General features: G+C 55.1%; 3 protein-coding genes across 3 annotated transcripts; 2 read left to right on the forward strand and 1 right to left on the reverse strand.

The window, feature by feature from the left end:
* Positions 1-1,455: 1,455 nt before the first annotated feature.
* NCLIV_029910 (3-methyl-2-oxobutanoate hydroxymethyltransferase, related) lies at positions 1,456-9,944 on the forward strand (the record flags this gene model as incomplete). The annotated part of the gene is made up of 15 exons (XM_003883186.1): positions 1,456-1,509; positions 2,032-2,119; positions 2,388-2,453; positions 2,806-2,951; positions 3,468-3,543; positions 4,066-4,125; positions 4,320-4,412; positions 5,211-5,525; positions 5,745-6,227; positions 6,485-6,747; positions 7,299-7,410; positions 7,869-8,013; positions 8,648-8,708; positions 9,123-9,240; positions 9,832-9,944. 15 exons carry the CDS (start codon positions 1,456-1,458, stop codon positions 9,942-9,944), a joined length of 2,193 nt encoding a protein of 730 aa, XP_003883235.1.
* Positions 9,945-12,833: 2,889 nt separating this feature from the next.
* NCLIV_029920 (Receptor expression-enhancing protein 3, related) lies at positions 12,834-14,708 on the forward strand (the record flags this gene model as incomplete). Its single annotated transcript, XM_003883187.1, has 3 exons — positions 12,834-13,095; positions 13,756-13,943; positions 14,508-14,708. The coding sequence occupies 3 exons, from the start codon at positions 12,834-12,836 to the stop codon at positions 14,706-14,708; spliced, it is 651 nt and encodes a 216-aa protein (XP_003883236.1).
* A 1,563-nt stretch (positions 14,709-16,271) lies between these two features.
* Positions 16,272-19,485, reverse strand: NCLIV_029930 (conserved hypothetical protein; the record flags this gene model as incomplete). Its single annotated transcript, XM_003883188.1, has 5 exons — positions 16,272-16,370; positions 16,778-16,891; positions 17,178-17,428; positions 18,386-18,550; positions 19,296-19,485. The coding sequence occupies 5 exons, from the start codon at positions 19,483-19,485 to the stop codon at positions 16,272-16,274; spliced, it is 819 nt and encodes a 272-aa protein (XP_003883237.1).
* Between the last annotated feature and the right edge of the window lie 896 nt (positions 19,486-20,381).

Here is a 20,381-nt window from a genome sequence, read left to right on the forward strand (position 1 = left end):
AACACTCTGGACCCAGCGGTAGCGCTGCTTTTCGCAGTAGCCACGTGTCTGCGTGCATGCGTCTCCTCCCTAATTGACATTGCGTAATCTGTTTCTCCCAAAGCAAAACACATCCCGGATGGACTAGGTTACCGCACGCAGCCTGGCCGAGGGGTTATCTCTGCGTCGCACAACTACTGCTTGCATTCTTTTTCTCTTGTGAGCAGCTCGGTCAAGTTCCTTGTCCCATGCCTAGTTTGTGTAGGCATGCAACTCGATGCATTTATAATCGCCGCGAAAAATGAGCGGCGATAGTTTGGAAATTGATTACCATCATGGCTGATTGCCTCGCAGCGCATGCCCTCACGTGCTTTGCGATTCCATGTTGTCGGCGGCTGTCTTAACGCGCGTCAATTTGCCCACAAGATGCGCATGAAATATGCGGCAGAATAGCCAAGCTCGCAGTTTCTACGTCTTTTTCCGTTTCTCCTCGCACATTGCGAGATTCGCTTCTGCCAAAGTGCATGCGTCGCGCTAGCAGTCCCGTGGTGACAGGGCCCTAGGAGAGTAAGGGTATCTCCTTTGAATGAGACCAGAGGCAGTGTCCAACTTCTGGGCTGCCTGCCGCACCGCTTCCAGACCTCTCGGTGGGATGCACGAGCCTACCCAGCTGGAGCGGCTGCTTTCGGAGAGTGCGGAAACGCGGCTGAAGCGGGCAGTCTGTGGCGAACACTCGTCTCTACCATGCTCTGCCGATCTGTTCGTACGGCGCCGCCTTCGCGGAGGTTTCGTTTCTCGCTTCTGACTACCACTGAATGTGGAAGTAATCCCGTGGAACCAGGACATCCGGCGGCCACGCTTCTCGAGTGCCGCTGTCCAGCGTATGGGAGAAGTTTTTTGTCCCAGCGAACTGGAGCTGCCGTAGTTCCTTCTACTGGGTGTGCTCGCTTTTCCGCATCGTCGTCCCTTCGGCGTGGAGGCCTCTCGCCCGCCTTTTCTCGCGAAAGAGAGGGATCTACGCCAGGCTCTGCAGATGAATGCCGGCGAGAAGCCTCCAGCGGTCGTACCCCAGCAACGCGCCACAGCGGCGCCAGCGGTTTCCATCGCCGAGATGGCCAGCGTCCCGTTGAGCGCGACCGCAGGCAGCGTGAACGGCTCCCCGACTCCGGATCCCCGAGAACAAACGTCTTGCGCGAGCGTTTGAATCGTCTGTGGCCAGAGAGCAACACACTCCCGAACGGGGACGGCCAAGCGGCCTTCCAGAGAACTGTTTGTTCCTCGCCTCTCATGCCAGGATGTCTGCCGTTCGAATCGTCGACGTCGACGCGTGCTGGTTCGAGTGGTCTCAGTCCTGCTCGCGCCGCATCCGGCCGGTCCACGGATACGCAGAGAGAGCCGAGGCGCTCGGTACATGTCCAGCACAGGTTCTTTTACGGTCAAGGAGGAGGCGGACTGCCCCTAGGCAAACCTCTTCGTATGGCGGACCTTTTGCAAAGGAAGAAGCGAGGCCAGAAGATCTCGATGGTGACGGTGCGTGACTCCACTCAGTAGTTCAAGATGACCGGGTCCATTGCGGAATTCCGCGGAAACCGCTTTGGGCCTTTTCCCCTCGGGACAGCGTCTCCGTGCCCGTTTGTGAAGATGTGCCTCGGAAGGGCGCTTCACCTGTTATGCTAGCACACCTTTGGCGCGATATACGGGGCTCGATCTCAGCAGGTTTCCCGCGCCTACCCAGTTGCCGGGCGGGGGTGTCGGCATGTGCTTGATTTTGACTGTGAATCGCACGCAAAGTCGGCCAGTGACGCGCGCGCCCTGGAGCGTGTGCGTTCAGCCGAAAGAGGCGACGTGGGGTGCTCTTTTGCTCAGCGGTCGGGTCCCCATTCGCCCCGGCGCCGGTGTCCGGTGTCTCCTCTGGCGCTTCGCTCCGTCTTGCGGTTTCGCCGTCCTCGCGCCCCCGGCATCCATGTTATGGCACTGCGGCTTGACAGTGCTCAGTTTGGGCATGGCGTCTGTAAACTCCGCGCGGGTGTTTTCCTTTGTTTCGGATTTCAGTCTTACGACGCCAACGTGGCCAGGATCCTCGACTCCGCGCTTATCGACATGCAGTTGGTGGGCGACTCTCTCGCGAACGTTGTTCTAGGTGAGTAGTTCGTTCCCAGTTCCTCTAGACAGGAATGTGTCTCCTTTTCGCCGGCTCTCAGCTGGACGATTCGGTTTGACTGACGCGTGGGGACTTCCGAGGCCTGAGGGAGGCTTCCCTGGCGCTGGCTGCATGCTGTCAGTCGAAATCGACCGCTCCTGGCAGGGCGTTTAGAGTACACGCCGCACCGGAGGCAAAACGGCGCCTGCGCCCCAAAAGCCCGCACTCTGGCAGTCTGCGGCTGTTTGTCTTTCCTCGCCTTCCTCAGGTTTGGCCAGCACAGCAGCGGTGGACCTCCACACGATGATCCTCTTTGCCAAGCACGTCAAACAAGGTTCGTCAATTTTCACGGGCTGACCTTCAGCGGCGTCTCACCGCGCATGTCCAGACACCGAGTTTGTGGTGCGGACTGTGGAACGCGCAGTGGGCCCTGTGATATTGCGGGCAACCAAGTTAGGATTTCAACTGCTCGTGGCAAGGCCTCCCTCTCGTGTGACGCGGTACAACGTCGACACACGGCAGAACGAAACATGTGGAGACATAATTGGGTTTCGCGTTGGTTTTCGTCTGAACACGCATTTCCCGGCGTTCGAGCGGTGAAGCGAGGCAGACACTCGCGTGACGGCGGAAATTGGGAAACCCATGTAGCGAAGCCAGGTGTCCTGGCTTTCCTCGTGTGTCTGCAGCCTGCCGGCGTTCGGTTGTCGTCTTTGACCTCCCGTATGGGACGTACCACACAAAAGAGGCCGCAGTTGAATCGGTCATCCAGGTTGTCAAGCAAACCGGCATCACGGCAGTTAAACTCGAGGGCTTCTATCCCGAAATTGTCAAGGTGCGAATCAGGAACGTCGCCAGCGGCACAAAACCTTGCCTTTAGCCAGACTCGTGTGTTTTGGGCACTCCTGGCGGAGGGGCAAACAAGCGTGGCTTCGTAAGCTTGCCCCAGGACACTGAAGGCGCGTTAAGCAGGCTGTGAAGTTCTTGATGAAAATAGTTGATTCCGACTGGGCTCGCCAGACGTGTTGCGAAATGGGGCTTGGCTCTTGAGACAAGGCGCAGTGCTCTGTGGAACCCACGCGCGTGCGTTTCTCTGTCACTGGCGTGTGTCTTTTCGTGCAAAGGGCTAGCAAGGCCTCCTCGCCGTGTGCCGCGTGGGAAAGGCATTACTTTTTGGAGTGGGCGTGGCTAGTGACTGGACGTGAATCAGTGGCGGTTGTCTCTGCATGCGCCGATGCTCGCGTGATCCAGGACACGACGGAGACGCCACACATGCACAGCGGCATGTTCGTATGAACACGGAGCGTCGTTGCCTCAAACTCCCGTGACGTCTTTTGCGTGCAATCATCAGGCGCTCCGAGAGCATGTGAGTGTTATCTGTCACCTCGGCGTTCAGCCCCAGACCGCCCAAACCATGAACTCCCGAGGTAAGCACTAACCAGACGTGCGAGAGCGGGTTTCCGGGAGTGAAGCGAGGATTTGCCCTAGTGCGACACGGTTCTTTGCAGAACACGCAAAGAGTGTTGTAGAGTGCTTTTCAGCCGCACGGGGGCGACCCACGATCTCGGATGTCGCGCATATTACTGTTGCTGAGCCCTTTGGCACGTGAATCAATACTCCAGTTCGTTTACGTGAACTCGTGAAATCTAGGTTCCATGACGGGGGTTGCGTTTTCGTTCCGCCGTTCTCATCCAGTGTAGTGCTCCTTGTCTCCTTGTCACGGGTGCAAAGGCTCACCCCGTTGTGGCGATCCAGTGTGGACCGTCACATCTCGGGGCGCTGGAAATATATGCCCCTGCTGGTCCCATTCGTGGGACAAGTCGTTTCCGTGCGAGTCCTTGATTCTTGCAACGATTCAAGTGGCGTCGTCTGGTCCTACTACGGTGTCAGTGCAAGGGACTCTCGAGACTCTCATCATCGAGGGATTTTGTGTCTTTTTGTCGCTCCAGGAAAAGATTCTCGAGATGCTCTGGAGTTGCTGCACCATTCCCTGGCTCTCGAGGCTGCTGGTGAGTCCCCCTGTACCCCTGTGAACTGTAGGCCGCCTCCAGGGGCCGACTGCACTGCCTGTTAGCACCCTCGAGGCTGCATGCGGCTGTTTGGCTTAAGTTATGGCTATACAATCAGCAAGCTCCAGCAACTCCAACAGGGAACATGAACTCCAAGTCTCTGCGGCTTCACCACATGCTGTGGCGTGTCTTAGGCTGCCAAATGATCGTGCTGGAGAAGGTCTGTGCCGAGGTCGCCGAGGTTATCACGTCAAAACTCAAGGTTCCCACCATTGGTATTGGTTCAGGTATGCCAAACGTTGACCAGACCAACCAAGACGGCTCTTTGCTCTCCTGTCGTGCTAGCATCCACCTCGTGGTGTTTTCTTCACGGATGTTCCTGGGCACTGGCCTGGCCCCGAAGCGGTCCTCCTGGCCGCGCCGTTACCGGACGGAGCGTCGCACACTCCGACTGTGGAAAGGGTGTGATCCACATCCCCATGTGACAGTCGCGAGTCGGGAGACCGGGTAGATGTCGGCGCACTTTGCCTCTAGAGGAAGAGTCGTGCAGGCGACCGCGTGGTGGCGCTTCTCACCCGAAAGGACGGCATCAGGTCAAGCTGGGCAGCCACGCGGCCTCGCTCGCAGGGTTCGGATTGAACTTCCAGCAGCGCCAGGCCGCTTTGCAGCTCTGCAAACGTTCAAAACGGAAATTCGTCGTGAGTTGTGCCGATGCATGCGTCGCAGGGGAGGCACTCAAGGGGAACTGCGTGCTGTAAACACGCATATTCTCGTGCATGCGTAACATTCTCCGCTTGTTGGCGCGTCTTTTTGAAAGGCCACGGCCATGAACCGCTGCCCCATCGTTCGGCCGATTCCGCCCGGTCCGCTCGCTCAGAATGGGAGGAGCGCTCGGGTGTGGTGAACGGCCCGCATGCCGCCTTCGGCGCGTCTGCCTGGGCAACGCCCCGTTGCGTGCGCGCATACCTGGTCCAGATGCGTTTCGCGACTGAGCGCGGTTGCCAAGCCCCACGGCCCCTCCTCTCTCGGCTCTGCTCGTCCCCATCGCGGGCTTCCCGGTTTCGTTTTTTCCTGTCGGTTTGCAGGCCCTGGATGCGATGGCCAGGTTCTCGTGTTTCATGATTTGTGTGGGCTTTCTCCCTCGGGGCCGAAGTTGAAGTTCGTGAAGCAGTATGCTCAGGTCCATCCCCAGATCCAGGCTGCGGTGAGCCAGTTCCGAAAGGACGTGGAGACGAGTGTGTTTCCAGGCCTCGGAAACTGCTTCTTTATGAAACCGACCGAGCGTACAAAGTTTTATGCTCACATCGAGGAGGGACTCGACGCGCAGCTCGGGGGCAACAGGCCGTCGAGCACTTTCCCAGCCGCTCCCAGCACACCAGCGGGAGGCGAGAGAGATCGAGGTAAGGCAGCCCCTCCGCGCAGGCGACGAAGCGAGTTCTCGTCGCGTCCACCTTTTCCCAACGACCCTCTGGACAACCGACTCGCTGGGCATCTGGAAGGGTTCTGAGACACACCACCTGTATCGAGGAGAGAGGAGAGAGCGAGCGGTTTCGGCCTTCGTGAAATCGACGTCAGCCGTGACGTTCCGGCTCTGTTGCATCTTTGCGGTTTCCTGCTAGGCTCTTTCGCACCTTCCATCGTTCGCGGATGGGTGGCTGCCGGCCTGGCAAATCCAGCGTCTTCCGCTTCGAAGGCTGTGCACGGCGCGACGGACTCGCCTCCCGCCTCTGGAGATAAGGCGGCGTGCACAAATGTGTCCCCGAAGAGCCCCGCCCCGCCAGTCCTCAAGCGTGTGTGTGTGCGTGGAGGAGGCGCTATGGGTCAGCTGATGGCTTGGAAACTCGCAGGAGTTCCCGGCGTCGAGGTCGTCCTCGCCACGCATCGGCAGGAACTGAAGGAAGCCGTAGAGAAACAAGGAAACCAGTTGCTCTTCCAGAAGCTCTGGGATGAGGGTCGAAGCCCTCCGGAGCACGGTGACGTCGAAGGAAGACCCGTGAGGGTCATCGTCATGGGACGAGAAAACGACAAAGTTGAAAAGTTGGCGGAGGAACCGTTTGACGCCGTTTTGATTTGCACCAAGTCAGAACAGACCGCCGAAGCAGGTGAGAGAGGTTTGCAGAGAGGTTCCCAGGCAGCTGAAAGGCCCTCTCTTCTTTGCACACTTCTTGACATGGGGGGGGGGGGGGGGGACGGAATCGCAAAGCGCATCCATCCGTGTTCATTCACGGGGCGAAAATGCAGAAGGGGGTAGCGGACGCTTCCGAGCTGGAGCAGACGGGTCCTGACCAGTGCGACTGGGTGGAGGCCTGTCGTTGATGAAGGCGACCTAACTTTGGATGCGTGCGGTGCGTGTCCTCAGGCAACTTCGCCCTGGCCAATGTGCGGTCGCCAGGAATCGTCGCGAGCTTCCAAAATGGGTTGGAAGCCCCGCGAGTTCTGCGCAGCATCTTCAGCGACGCATCTGGCCCTCCTTCAGACGCACTGTTGCGTTCCGCTGAGACGAGCCTGCGTTCAACGCGAATCCAATCTTGCTGGAACTCTGGAAGAGCTGACACTGGGAACGGAGAGACGACCGGTCCTTCTCTCTTATTTGCTCCTACTTCGTATGGCGCGCTAGAACAGGTTAGACCAAAAGAAGGCGATTCCACGCAAAGTGCTCAAGAATCACGGGCACTTTTTCATTAGGCTGTGGGAACGTATCCGTGTATCTTGCGGACTGTGTTCTTCAGGGGTGGCTCCCCGTTCAATCCGGTATTGAAGGTGCCGTGTCAGTGCAAAAAGAGAAACGAACGCAGAATCCCGAGCGGCAGGGTCGCGTCACAGTGTCAGACGTGAACCAGTTTTGTTGTGAATCGTTTCGTTCGCGAAACCGCGTTCACCTTTCATTCGTTGACGGCAGTTCGCTTTCCCCACGCACATGACTGAGTCTTAGGGTGGCCGCATTTCTGTAGATCGAAGCCTCTGTTGGCGAAGCGTGAAAGATCAGACAAAACGTTGATGCGTGAGGCTGAGGAAGAATCCCGCGTGGTTCAGCCTATCGAGAGAGGCTAGCGCGGCGCCCGTGCGAGAGGCGCGCATTTGGGAGAAAAAGCGGAGTTCTTAGCAGTCTGGGACCGGTGTTGTTAGGGGACACTGCATGGGATTGAATTGCCGTGGCAAATCTGATTCCTCAGGCTCCTGGACTTGTGCGGCTGACTGGCGAAGGGGAGATCCGACTCGGCCTGTCCTCGCCGAGACCGGAGAGCACCGCAGTGCCCAGCCTTGCCGCTTTGCTCAGATGCGCAGGTGAGTGACATCGCTGTCGGTGAGCTGCGCGTGCCTCTTAGACCTCATGCATTGCCTTCAGGCAACTGCTCGCATCCTGGAGCGGCATGGCGCCGCAAGCTTGGATTTGTGTCACGTTCGTTGAGGCTGTCTAGTCCTGTGTGCAGGTGGACAACGTAGCGCTCGCGATTCGCCGAAGAGTAGTGCTCGCAAATGGCAGTACATTCTGGTGAAAAACCGTAGTTTTCTTGTCCAAGGGTGGCTACAGGAGACATGTTGTGAGGGCGGCGTGCTCCCGTGCCATGTCGTTGCCTGTGGCGAATCGAAGCGGTCGCTGCTTGCGGAGCGGAAACCGTGGCGGTCTGCTTATATGTGGTCCCCGCACTCTAGTGAAAAGTGACTAGCGGAGAAGGCAGTTAATCGGCGTGGAGAAAAGATGGATTACCGAACGCTTCTCTCTCTTTTTTTGTCTTGTGTAGGACTCAACGTCACGGAGATAGACCCATTCGACGTGCAGGCGGTTCTCTGGCAGAAGGTCACAGTCAGCGCCTACGTCAACGCCGTCACAGCGCTTCTCAGATGCAACAACGGCGACGTGGCGAACCCGCTATTGCAGCCGTTGAGGTCAGCAGTCTGCGTGCATATGCTTGTCGAGTTATGAAGGCTGTAGTGTATCCGACTAGCTCAGTGGGCACCCCTGGCTCCGACGAAATCACGCGGGCGACTTCATGGTCCGCATGCTTGCGTAGACGGATGCCAGGCGAAAAAGAGGTGCCCACAGAGATACACGAATGTGTACGCATTGGGGCATTGCCTTGCCATGTTCTTTTCAAAGCGGAATAATTGGCGCCTCGTTCTGCTGCCGGGTATGAGCAGTTCCAGAGAGTATTGCGTTCAATACGACTCTGCGGTTTCCAGAGCACCCACTGCGTATCGGGTCAGCGACATGTGGAGACTGACACAAGTTTCGCGAATTCGAAATGACGAAACGTGCCTGCCGCGAGATAAAACGGTGGAATCTCGCCAGATCCCCGTTTAGTGACACAAAAAGAAGTCGCGATGTCTCCTTGCCGAATGAAGGGACGGCTGGGTGGTAGATATCAGTTGTGCCTTTCCGGGCCGTTTCATTCCTCGTTTGCTTAGAGTAGGCAAAGATACGAAAGAATCAGACTAGCAGACCCAGACGCAGAGGTGTCGCTGGCGTTAGTAATCTCTGCTGAGCACAGTCGTGCGTCTCTTCCCTGTGGCTCATGTTCAGGCGGCGCGTTGTCGAGGAAGTTGTCTCTGTCGCTCGAGCTCGAGGAATTGCCGTCGACCTCGTGAGATTTCTCCGCATGCGCCTTTTTCTCGCGTGCTAAGCTCCTCGTCTTTCAACTGGACCGGCTGGTCGTCTCGTGTTTGACTGCACTCGTCGTCACTGATCGAGGGCAGAACGGGGCCTTCCGCATGTGGCGTGTAACGCGTTTGTACCAATTTATATAGGTTTTTTTTGGAAGTAGTCCTTCTTGTTGTTTGGGTCTCCCGAAGGTTGATATGCCGGAACAAGGCAGTTGACCGTCTCGCGCGTGGGCCAGTCGCCTTTTTCTCAGAGCGTCGCGTAGGGCGTCGCTCAGCAGCTATCCAGGAGTGCTTAGCGGGTGCGTCCATAGAGTTGACGTGTTTCATGCGCTCGTACTGTAAGATAGGCCGCAGGGCGTCGTTCGGTTTCTTTCAATATGCCTGTGTGTCGACAGGAGGCGACCGACCATCTGGTGGTGGACGTGATCCACAGGTCTGCGCGAAATCTTTCCTCCATGCTTGTGGATGTCCAGAAGCGGAGGCCGACAGAAATCGATGCTATCAATGGGGAAGGTAAGCCTTCGTGCGTGTGCATCGGTGTCGTTCCTCTCTGTGTGCACGCGGATGAAAACAGCGAAATAAACAAGCTCGCGGGCATATAATGTGGAGCCGCCATCGCAGCAGCGAAAATTTTTAAGAGGACAGTGCTAGCGTAGAAGTCACCGGCGAATCACATTGAGCTTGATTCTGGGTACGAAAATACACCCGGTTAAGGTTTCGAGCACACAACGGTCGATTACTTTGCCGTTTTCCCTTACTGGTCTGGACACCGAATGGCAGTACCGGGGCGTGTTCCAGCAGAGAAACGGGGCCGATCCGCGCACGAGCAAGTGCCAAGGAAAGCGATAGAGCGCACACGCCCAGGAAAGAGATGCAGCGACTTTTTAACATCTGCGAAGCCGATTGAAGTAGGGATTCGACCGCGGGTGCTCTAGACTGTGTCCGCCTCTTTAGCACCAGATCGTAATGATTGGTCTGATCCGTTTAACTCGATCCCTTTGCGAACGAGAGAAAAGTGTACTGCTTTCCCGTCCATGCACTTCCCGAAACACGGGGCTGTAACAGTTCGTGGCGACTGTGACTATGGATGCCCTATCTCTTCAGTCGTAAAACAGGGCCGAGAAGTTGGCGTGCCTACACCGGTAACGGAGACTCTTTTGAATCTCGTCCGGTTCATCACCGAGCAGCAGTCTCGGAATAGCTCGCCCGCAGGTTAAACGTCGCCAGTCAGGCATGAGAAGAAAGCTCAGACACTGCTTCCCCGGACGATCTCATGAACCGTACGGCGTTTGCGAAGGCTCCGGCCAAGGTGTGAGCATACGCATTTCATCGCTACCGTGCGTTGCCTAATGCCTTCGTGGCAGAAATGTGGAAGGACGCTCATCACTGCTTCCTCGAGGGAATGCGCAAAAGTGGGCACTACTCGCTAAAGAAGCCGGTTGCACGTAAACAGGCATGAGGACACAAACGATCTTCACGCCACTGCAATTTCGCCCCGGATGGCGGGCACGTATTGGGCCATCAGGTGAAGTGTTGATGACGCTTCCGGTGTGTAAACCGTTTTTCCATCAGCTTACTTCCGTCTGGTTCGTACACTTTGTCTGCAACTCTGCTTCACTCCCTATTGTGCATGTCACTAATACTTCAACCAACCAAAAGTTGAGGGGTAGGTTCATCTGGGGTGTTAACCGTGGGTTTAGGTATGATGGTGCGGTTTATCGGTCCTCGAACGAATCGCAGTTTTGTTTGTCGACAGAGAAACTGGTTATCTCTCTTGTTCAAGTGGCCAGGCTCCTACGCCTGAGTTTTCGGTTGGCAATATCCGCAATATTCCCTCCCATGAACTCACGTTTCCGAAGGGTCGAGAGAAATGTTCGCAGCGAGAGACTTGCGTCTGCTGGGGCTGCGGCAGTAAAGTGAGAGGATATGGTACGTCGGTGCCGCAGGTGAACAAGCGTGAACGTGTAGCGTCGACAGTCCATGGCAGGCGGTCCCTCTAGCGGCATATTTCTGAGTCACACGGAATCATTAACCGTTTGTGTTAGTACAGGGTCAAGCGATCGAAAGCATTTGCTCCCAAAGCCATCCTGCGTCGGGTTTCTTCTTTTCTTCTACGAGTGGAACAGATTGAAGGCACGTAGCGCTTTATTCCGACGCCAAGAAAAACAGAAAGTCGGCGACCAACTAGGAATAGCCGGCAATAGGGCACGCCTAGTTGAGCATGCTAAACACGGCGTTGCCGTCGTCACACACAGGATGTAAACAGCGTCAAGAACGCATTGCCGTATATCGCCTCATACGCAGGAGAGTATGCTGTCCTTGAAATCAGGATGCTCACGCAAAGTCCGTCCAAGCCTTTCTTGCTTTCTTGTGCTTCCCAAAGGCCCTAATTGTTTATCGCAATGTGGCATCACCATACGTCTACGCGGATCTTCAGCTTTGCTGCTGCTGAAGAAGTTTGTGGGTGCCATGACCTGTCGAGTTTCTTGCCTCTACACGAAGAGATGCGTCTGCCTGTGTCTGCCCTGAACATCGTGATCTCCATGTTTTAAGCTGAGCGCTCCAGCATCAAACAGCTCGCGGACCATTCTGGTTTCAAACAATCTGCCGGCTTCCGCCCCTTCGGGTCTACGATGTGAAAAGCGTCACTCGATTCCCGCGCCCAAAGGTGTCTCGCAATCTTCTCTCACCTCCTGCGTGTTTCGGGAACACACTGGTAGACGCTTTCGCTGTCTATTCGGCAGTGTGCAGCCGTGCCGGACGAAGAAGCCAGACAAAGTGGTGGTAACTCCTCGAGAAATAACACAAGGAACCTTGCATCAGATGTGGCCGAGAGTTGCCATGGCAGAGCTCCTTTATCCACGCCCGAAATACTCGGGCATCTTGGTACAAGTATAGTGTGGGAAAGGGTGCTATTGCGCAGACCGGCCTGATAGCCCGCCGAATCCGTGTCCCTCAGCCTCGTCTCGTAGACTCGATAAACGAAGGACAGCCATATAGAATGGAACAAGAATGGTGTCGAGAGAGGACACACAAATACCACAAAGGTGAAAACTATCCGACACACGGATCATTGAGCACGATATTCAAAGCGACGGGGGCAAGATCTGCGTTCGTCAGTCGAACAGAGGAAGCATGCTTGGGTTTGTTGGCCATCTCGCCCACTGTAGGACAGACCACTGCGTCCTGTGCAGCAAAAGCGTGACGACGACGGTTTTTGGCTCGTCTTGGATGTCTGGTTTAGTTTTATATCTACTTACTATAGCCACTGCCTTCCTTGGATATGTACTACCATGGGGACAAATGAGTTTCTGGGGTGCTACAGTGATTACAAACCTGGCAGCATTAAACGAAATCCAATGAATGAGATGACTGGATTTAACAGTTGCACGACTCTGCCAGATATGTTGAAACTCTTGTGTTGCGAAATGCTTGTAGGGAAGTCGATCTCCAGCATGTTTTCTCGATCAGGCGGCGGCGCATGCACGGTCTAATAAAAAGCACGGCGAGATGTAGCGAGTTTTGCCCACTCGGAACGAAACAAGAAACAAAGCGAAGGCAGACAAGAGATGAGTTTTTCTAGCGAACACCACCACTTCATTGCCATCACAGGCTGTCCACTTCGTATTATCTCATGCCTTGGGAGGCACGACTTCTTTCTTCCGTGTTGTGCCGTCGTCCATCGTCTGTCCGTCGTGCTGTATCGCCGCGGAACAGGCGAGGTTGTCTTATGGCCATCCCACGAATCCACTGGCGAGTAAGAGGCCGCTTTGGCCTTTCCAAACTCAATCGACATTTCTCGAACTCATTTTGCCGGAAGCACTCTCTCCTTGTTCTTCCAGTTCCTTTCCTTCCGCTCGTGTTTTCCAGTGTGTGCAAAGCGCGGCACGTGCACCGCGTCTCTGCTTCCTCATTTGCCATCACCTCCCGCGTTCTTCTTACCGAATATTCACTGCTCAGCGGAGAAACCGTGCTCCGGCACTTTTCGGAACGGCGCACATCGTCAATTTCTTTTCTCTTTCACCAGGAGGCGCGCCGACTTCTCGGGAAGTATCGCAGGGTGTCGCTCCGTCCACGAAACTCGAGCTCTTTCACATCTTTTCGACATGGCAAACAGAAGAGCGAATCCTCCGAGCTCCATGGGCGAGGAGTGCCCAACAGTTCAAGTCGGTGGCCTCGATCTTCAGCGAATGATGTCTCACTGGGACACCAAACTCAATGCGTATCCTGTGGTTGCCCAAGCGTCTCATACAGTCGGAATCCGCCCCTCTATCCTTTTTGCATGCTTCTCGGTTTTCCTCCTCTTTTCCCTTGGCTTCGGATGGGGAGGAGGCATTGTATGCGATTTGACTGGATTTCTGTACCCAGGTGAGCGAAGCCGGTGCCCGAAGGAGACGCACGGGAACGCAGCGCGCAACCTTTTTTGGCGAAACTGGTCAAGACAACTCAGAGGTTGGCAAGGCTCGGGCTGTCGCGTTTCCTTGGCTCGTCTCCCGACCCTCATCGTATATTGGCGTGCGCACAGTTGTGGAAAGAGGGAAGCACGTTCGAGAACGCAATTGCAGATTGCTCTGCAGTACTAAATCGTGCCTGCCACGCTCTGTTCGCGATTGTGGGAATGCTCCGGACGGGGCCGTGGGGTACTGCTCGGCCGATCTGAATATAGCGTAAAGCGACAGAGGCTTCTTCTATATGAGTTCCAATTCTCTCGCGTTTCCGCTCCCCGAGGCCATCAGAGCGCCCACTTTGGAACAGAACTCTGCGTCATGGCAACTTGCGTGGAAAGCGTGTCAGACAACCGCTGGAGTCTTCTAGGCCTGATGGCGCAGAAAGTGCCGACTGCCATGTTTCAACATTCGCCCTACCCAGATACGATCATTGGTGCTTGAGGTGCCCCGTCATGTATGATTTTACGACAGTCATTTGAAGCCTTGATAGTTCCGAGCCGAGTGTCGCCCAAGCGTTCCGCTGGATTCTCAGCTTGGACCGTCTTCTTGTGGCTGGTTTCCCTTCTGTGTGTTTCTGTAGCTTGGCAATCCTTCAAGGCCGTTGAGACACCTGGCCGCGACGACGATAAGCTCTGGCTGACCTACTGGGTCGTCTACGCCGCGTTTTCGCTCCTGGAATACTTCGTAGACATCATTCTGTTCTGGGTCCCCTTTTATTATCTGCTCAAGTGTGCATTCCTCCTGTACCTTTACCTGCCATGGACTAAGGTAAGCCGTGACACCGCGGGAGGCCCCCGAGATTCTGAAGAGCGTACATACACTCGCCATCGAGCGGCACAGAGAACCGGAAGGGCTCTTTCTCGAATGGGAATGCGGATGGGCGTTTCCCCCAGCGTTCGTTTGGAGAGGCGGCGGAGTCCGTAGACAGCTACCTCACCTTCGGAAGACTTCAGAATGCAGTCGCGGTGTTCACAAGAGTCGTGGGGGAACTGTGGGTGGTGGCTGTCATGTCTTGCCGCGAGTTGTGAAAGCTCTACGTGGTGGGTGAAGAGGTCGACGTGGATATCGATGCAGGCATATAAAGGCATGCATATGTACACGCAAATCTACTTGCATCAATGGCGGAATGTCACCTGTGATCGGGAGGCGCAACAATCGGCCGGGGGGAGGCCAGAGGGTGTAGCCTGCGGCGTCGTCGGTGGGAACGTGTTTTCTCTCCAGAGTCATCTGCAAAACTGGTCGTATGCACTGCAGCAACTTTGTGTCCGGGTGAACACCACACATTCAGGTGTGCGTGAGTCCATTTCCTGTGAAACATTTCTGTCGCCTCAGGGTGCGGAGACTATCTACAACCAGGTGATTCGCCCCCACCTATTGGAGCACGAGAAGTCCATTGATGGCGCAGTGGAACAAATTACCCAGGTTGGGGCCTCCGCCGCAGAGGGTTTGCAACAAGCCTTGAACGACGGCGCTACCCTGGTGAATCAGGCAGCTGGACTGGTTCGTCAGCGGAAACCAGGAGTTGCGCATTAATCTGGATAAAGCGGGGTTTCCTCGGTTTTTTTTTCTTTCCGAGTGCTCATTTCGTAGGGCCGACTCTTGCTGTTTCACAGGCAGACTGGTTCCTCTGTGTGCAGGTCCGGTCAGTGGTGCGGCAACGGAAGATTGAACACAACGCAGTGGAAGAAAAGACTAATGTCCGACAACGGCACAACCTCACTATTTCGCCAGAGTGCGGCTCCTCAAAATCTACTCTCACAATCTCTTGTATTCTTTGCACATACACTGCACGCCGGTGGGTGCCTTCCTTTCGGTGAGCCGCCGGCATATGCATGCGCCCTTGACGTCCGCAGCAGTGAACCCGCTTCGCTCTTGCTCCACAAGAAGCCTCCTTAGGCATCTCTGGTCCCCAGGCGAGTATAACGGAGGCGTGGGAGCATCGCACTGAGTCCGTTCACTCGCTAAGCGTCCGTGAACCGATCGGCACGAAAGTGCGTTCGTCGCCAGATTGCGCTGCGAAATACCGCTCAGGTCCATGACCTCTGCTTGCCGAACTCGCGGCCAAAGTTTTCGCCTCGGAATTCGCACTCCCATAAAAAAACTGCTGGCTCGAGAGCAGCGTGGAGCCTGGGTGATCACCAACGCTTTGTGTCCAGAGCGACCGGCGGAGTACAGTACAGCAGAGTTCTGCAAGCTGTAGTCGTTAACACTGCTGGTTTGAGATAAGCGTAGAACCAAACCGGTAGTAAGATATCAGTGGCTAGCAGTCACGCACCCCGCGGAGAAGGGAACACGTCTGTGTAGCCCCTCGGTGGTTGCTGAAAAATTCCACTGTGTTCGTTAGACGGCCAGGGCTTTTGGCTTCAGATTAACTGTGGCACCAGTACACGGGTCACGTCTACTAGGAATGTGTAGCCGTCTATGAGTAGACACACAGTCTTTTCACGAGGTGTTGGAGGCATGGGGGGAAAAACCAGAGTGCCAATCTCGCCCCTATATAAGATGCAGGAAAACGCGATTTTCTCCTGAATGCGGAACTAAGACGGCCCGATGCAAAATCGCTAAATGACTCGTTCCTTCCGCTTTCCGATGACACGTGTCCTCGCATGAATATATTATATATATACATATACATACATAATGGTATCCGTTGTGACTACGGTGAGTCGGTTCTGCGCGGTTTTGCGACGTAGCTCGGAAAGAATTTGTACAGATTCGTACTTGACAAATGCGTTGGAAATGCGTCATGCAGGCCTACGACAGGCAAGGAACGGACATGAGTAGATACTGAGAAGAGAGAAAACCCTTGTGTGGGGAGACAAGGACAGGGGGGAGTCTCATCCGGAGAGACGTGGAACTGCACGTAGGGGAAACCAGAAGATACGAAGACAACGAGAACCTTCGCTTGAACACGACAGGCGAGACATGTGACAAATCTCTGCCTGTCACAAATCCCCTCAAGTAATTCCACTCCTCGCACGCACCATGCGTCTCTCGCAACGTGTGCGCGAGAGATGAGGCCTCTTTAAAAAAGGCGGCAGTCAGCCTCGATCTCGATTCAGTATCCCTACGTTTCCCTTTTTTTCTTTTTGTCTCTCACTGTTGTCGACTCTCAGCTCTGAACTGCGCAGCTACCTCGACCACTTGGGCGAAGTGAGGCTGCTCGAGCAGAGAGTAAGCACTCCGGAGAAGCAGCTGCGGAAAACAGATCAAGCAGCAAGCATCCGCTCAAACCACGCATTTGATCGCCAACTCCTGGGCCTGCCCATAGTTTGCTCTCCAACTCTTCGCGGTAGAGCAAAAAACGGAAACACTTTTTCACCTAAATCGATTAAATTTTCCCAGGTAATGACTGTGCGTCGTCGTACAGCTTCTCTCTCTGCTCGTTATATATATATGTATATATATATATATATATATATATGTTATGACGCCAGTATTGTCCGACGGGCTCAGGGGACAGGCGATCTAGCGAGTTGCGTCAGAGATCGTGAACCACCCCGTGTAGGGCGTTCAGTAGGTCCCCGCTAACGGGGACTCTCTCAGAGAGTGGAGATCCGAACGATGCGTTGCGTCTGTTGCTGAAGATGCCTGGGACTCACCTTTGCTGGCGTCAGCACCCTGCAGCGTTTCTCGTTGGGTGCGTCAAGAAGGAAGAGGTTCCGTCCTAGATGAAGAGCCGCGCCTACGTCGCCTTCGTCCATTGCAATTCCCGCCTGGTGACAGAGTACCAGGAAACCCATCCATCCACAAACGAGATGCTTCGCTGCGCGGTTCTGCTGTACACGGCTCTGGAACACAACGAGATGGAGAATTCGCCAATGCCCTACAACGGTTTTTTATGAACAGGAATGTGCTGGGATATCTCAACACGCGAATCCCGCCCTTTGCTGTGGACACTACAGTCCTGTGGGGAGGGAGAGCAAATGCAGAGAGAAGCTGAACATCTGACGTTCGAAGCCTTGGCCTGTGGATACTGCTGGAAAAACGGAATGTGCTCACAAGATTTAAGAGCTCGTCGAGTGGCTGCGTGTCTCTCTCTTCCTTCGAGGCGGATTTGATGGTCAGGATCGTCTTTCTGAGGCCGGCATCCGTGAAACCCAGACTCCTGTACCCTGTCTCTGTTTCGGCGTCGTACGGCACTAGCACTCCTAAGCCTACGTGACAGCGGCCCACAGGCAGATGCTGGATGTCAGCTAAAAACGGAGCATCTGGTTCTCTCGGACTCGGCACAGCGCATCTGGACAGTTGCCCTCAAGAGCATATGGGACACTCGGAAGTAGCATCCAACGTTGGAGCTACAGAGCCGCCCGAGTTTTCCCGCGTGCCTGATCGGCTAGGCATCGATGCTGATGTTGCCGCGTAGCTGCCAATCTTCGTACGAAGATGCATCCTCAATCCGTAGACGCGAACCCAAAAAAGGAGGGCAACTCTTTTGTTTCCCCAACCCCGGGGCAAGATACGAACACACGAGACCCTATCAGAGCCTGGGGGCGCCCGACGGTGTCGCTTCTTCTTTGAGCTTGCCTGACAGATCCGACGAGACAATGGCCTTCTTCCGCTTCTGCTTCCACCTCTGTGTGTTGGCCTCAATTCGCTCAAGAGACACATCGCCGAAGCCCATCTCTTTGTTCAGCCACTCGACAAGTGCACTTCTAATTCTCCTATACGCCAGCCGCAACAGAGTAAAGCGAGAAAGAACTGCAACACCACGAAACCAAATAGACCTCAAGAAAGATGAGTGAACGTCTACTGCGGTGCGTCCGCCTCTTCCTGGTACTTTTGGAACATGTCGACAGCTCCTTACTTGGCATCCTCCACGGGGTGCTCATTCATCTGTTTCTCCGGCTCCTGACTTCTGTTCTCAGTCTTCGTTTCCACGGTGCGGGATTTTTTCCTTCCTTTCGTCGCGTGAGAGGTTCGCCTAAATGACGCCTCCACAATACGATCGCAGTGCAACAAAAGAGCCGCGAGAAGAAGAGGTACAGATGCGGCGGATTCGTTCTTCTTCTCAGATGCGCCGGCATCGAGCTCTTGAGTTCTTCCTGCCATTTTCCCCTTCTGCTTTCGAGGTTGTTCTTCCACATGATGTCTAGAGACTAGGGGGGGATCAGGAAGCGTGAGGAGCTCAGGATCAGCACACACAACAGAAAAGGTAGGGCCCTCTGAAGGGACATTGGAGACTACTGCATGTGGCTCTTGGTCCTCGCGATCACGGAAGAGACAAAGATGATATCCAGGCGCCAACGAGGAAGAAGGAGAAGACGTCGACTCCATAACAGGAAGGCACTCTGGAAGGTCATAGAAATGTCGCCCTCTTCCGGCAAGCGTCTCATCGCCTGGCATGACTTGTTTCGCCAGAAGGTCGAACACACCTGAAGGCGAGGAAACCGACAGGGTTCGGCGACGCAGTGACAACAGAAGAGGAAACGCCGACGCTGGCCACATGAGGGAGCTGGTCCACTACAGGGTAGCCCGCGTAGTACGCCTGCGTACCGCTTTCAAAGGGTTCGCAACAAAGTGGGAAGAAGTTGCAACAACCTGATGGCTCCGACGACCCAGCTCGAGGCTACGAGACGCAGCTGTAATGGGACATCGGAAAGAGGATCCGTTACGGGGGCGATACTAGGGGCAGCCAAAAGGGGGCTTCCGACAGTGGACCTAGGAAAGTGGCTTTCCATGACAATCCGACGCGAGTGTCCAAGCGCAGAAGCACAAGCATCTGAGGCTTCTGCATCCGACTCTCTGTTTTCGGCAGTCTCCAGCGACACATTTCCACTCATATCTCTCTGCATTCGGACCTCGCGGTCTCCACAGCAGTACACCTACCTGTCAGTGTCAGACCGATTGGCTCCAGCACTAGCCAAGGTTTGTCTTCATTCCGTTGACTCGCGATGTGCATGCAGAACGCCCAGAGCTCAAACACTCCGCAGCTGTGTGCGCCTGCAACAGCCGAAGAATCGGAGGCGTCACTCGTTGAGCGCCCCCCCAGCGTCAGACCCATTTCGTTTCTTAGAGAAGAAGCCCATTTCTCACGGAGCGGAGAGAGCAGTTGAACACCACCAGCCGCGCCAGCAGCTGGCTTGCGTTTGCCTTCGTTTGGTCCGTCGACATACTTGCCGTGCTCCTGTTTTTCGCTTCTGTCTTCTCTCCGTGTCGCCACTCTTGCCTCGGTCGCCTCATTTTTCTCGCCATTTTGGCTCTTCTCTCTTTTACGCTCGGCCGCTGCCGTGTCACTCGACGTTCGCGCTCCTGCTGCGGAAGAACCTCTCGCGGGGCGGCTTCGTTTGCGCGTCTCTTCCGTCTTCATGACTGGCTTAGAATCGAGAGCCTTCCTCTGTGGAGAGATATTCGTGATGATCACACGCTAAGAGAATCTTTAACATGTCAGCAGTCAACTGAAGCCTTCGCTGTGCTACGGAGGGTTTTCAAATAGATGCCACTCAGACCTCAAGAATTAGTAAGACGAAGTCACCGCTGAGCAAATATTCACATGCCGGAACTCCCAAGATCACTGCCTTGCACAGGGGTGCGGCAACAAACGAGAAAGGGGAAAGTTGCGTCGAGCACGCTCGAAACCGGTTCGATCTTTTCGACCGTTTCATAGTCCACGGTCACCAGTAGGCTGGCCGGGGTACTGAGACATGGTGCCCGGTAGGCGCCCAGACGCTATTCAAGGGGGATCCAAGGTACACTGGAGACAAGCACGTCTCCCCAAACATTTTTCTTCTTTGATCAAAAACCGGATAAAGACAGTACGGACAGAAACAACAGGAAACAAGGGCAGCTGACATCGAAAATGGCCTTCGCTCAGTCCCTCAGTTGTAGGCGGTCGTCCGCGTAGAACGGCTGCTCCAGCGCCCCCCTGTGCAGCGGTGTGCGGACTCTTGTGGAAACTTCAGAATCTAGCATGGCAAAGTCTCTCCGTGCTCCGACGAAGCACATCCCACGGGCTAGATGAATCAAGAAGATCAGAAAGGCGTTTCGTGAACCAATAAGAGGAAAATCATGCTTAAAACGTCTCCGCCCAGGTAGCCGGTTCCGGCAGCGCACGCGTTGTCCGGATGCACATCTGTGCGACTCGGGTGAGTCCCAACCATGCGACGCGTGGCTACGTCTACATCATCACAAAGTTCTGGAAAGTCCTGGATTACTCTGACAATTCGCTTGCCATTGTCGAAGACGCAGAGTTACCCTTTTATGGAT

This window comes from Neospora caninum, chromosome VIIb (assembly GCF_000208865.1).
Source record: "Neospora caninum Liverpool complete genome, chromosome VIIb".
In the NCBI taxonomy this organism is placed as follows: Eukaryota; Apicomplexa; class Conoidasida; order Eucoccidiorida; family Sarcocystidae; genus Neospora; species Neospora caninum.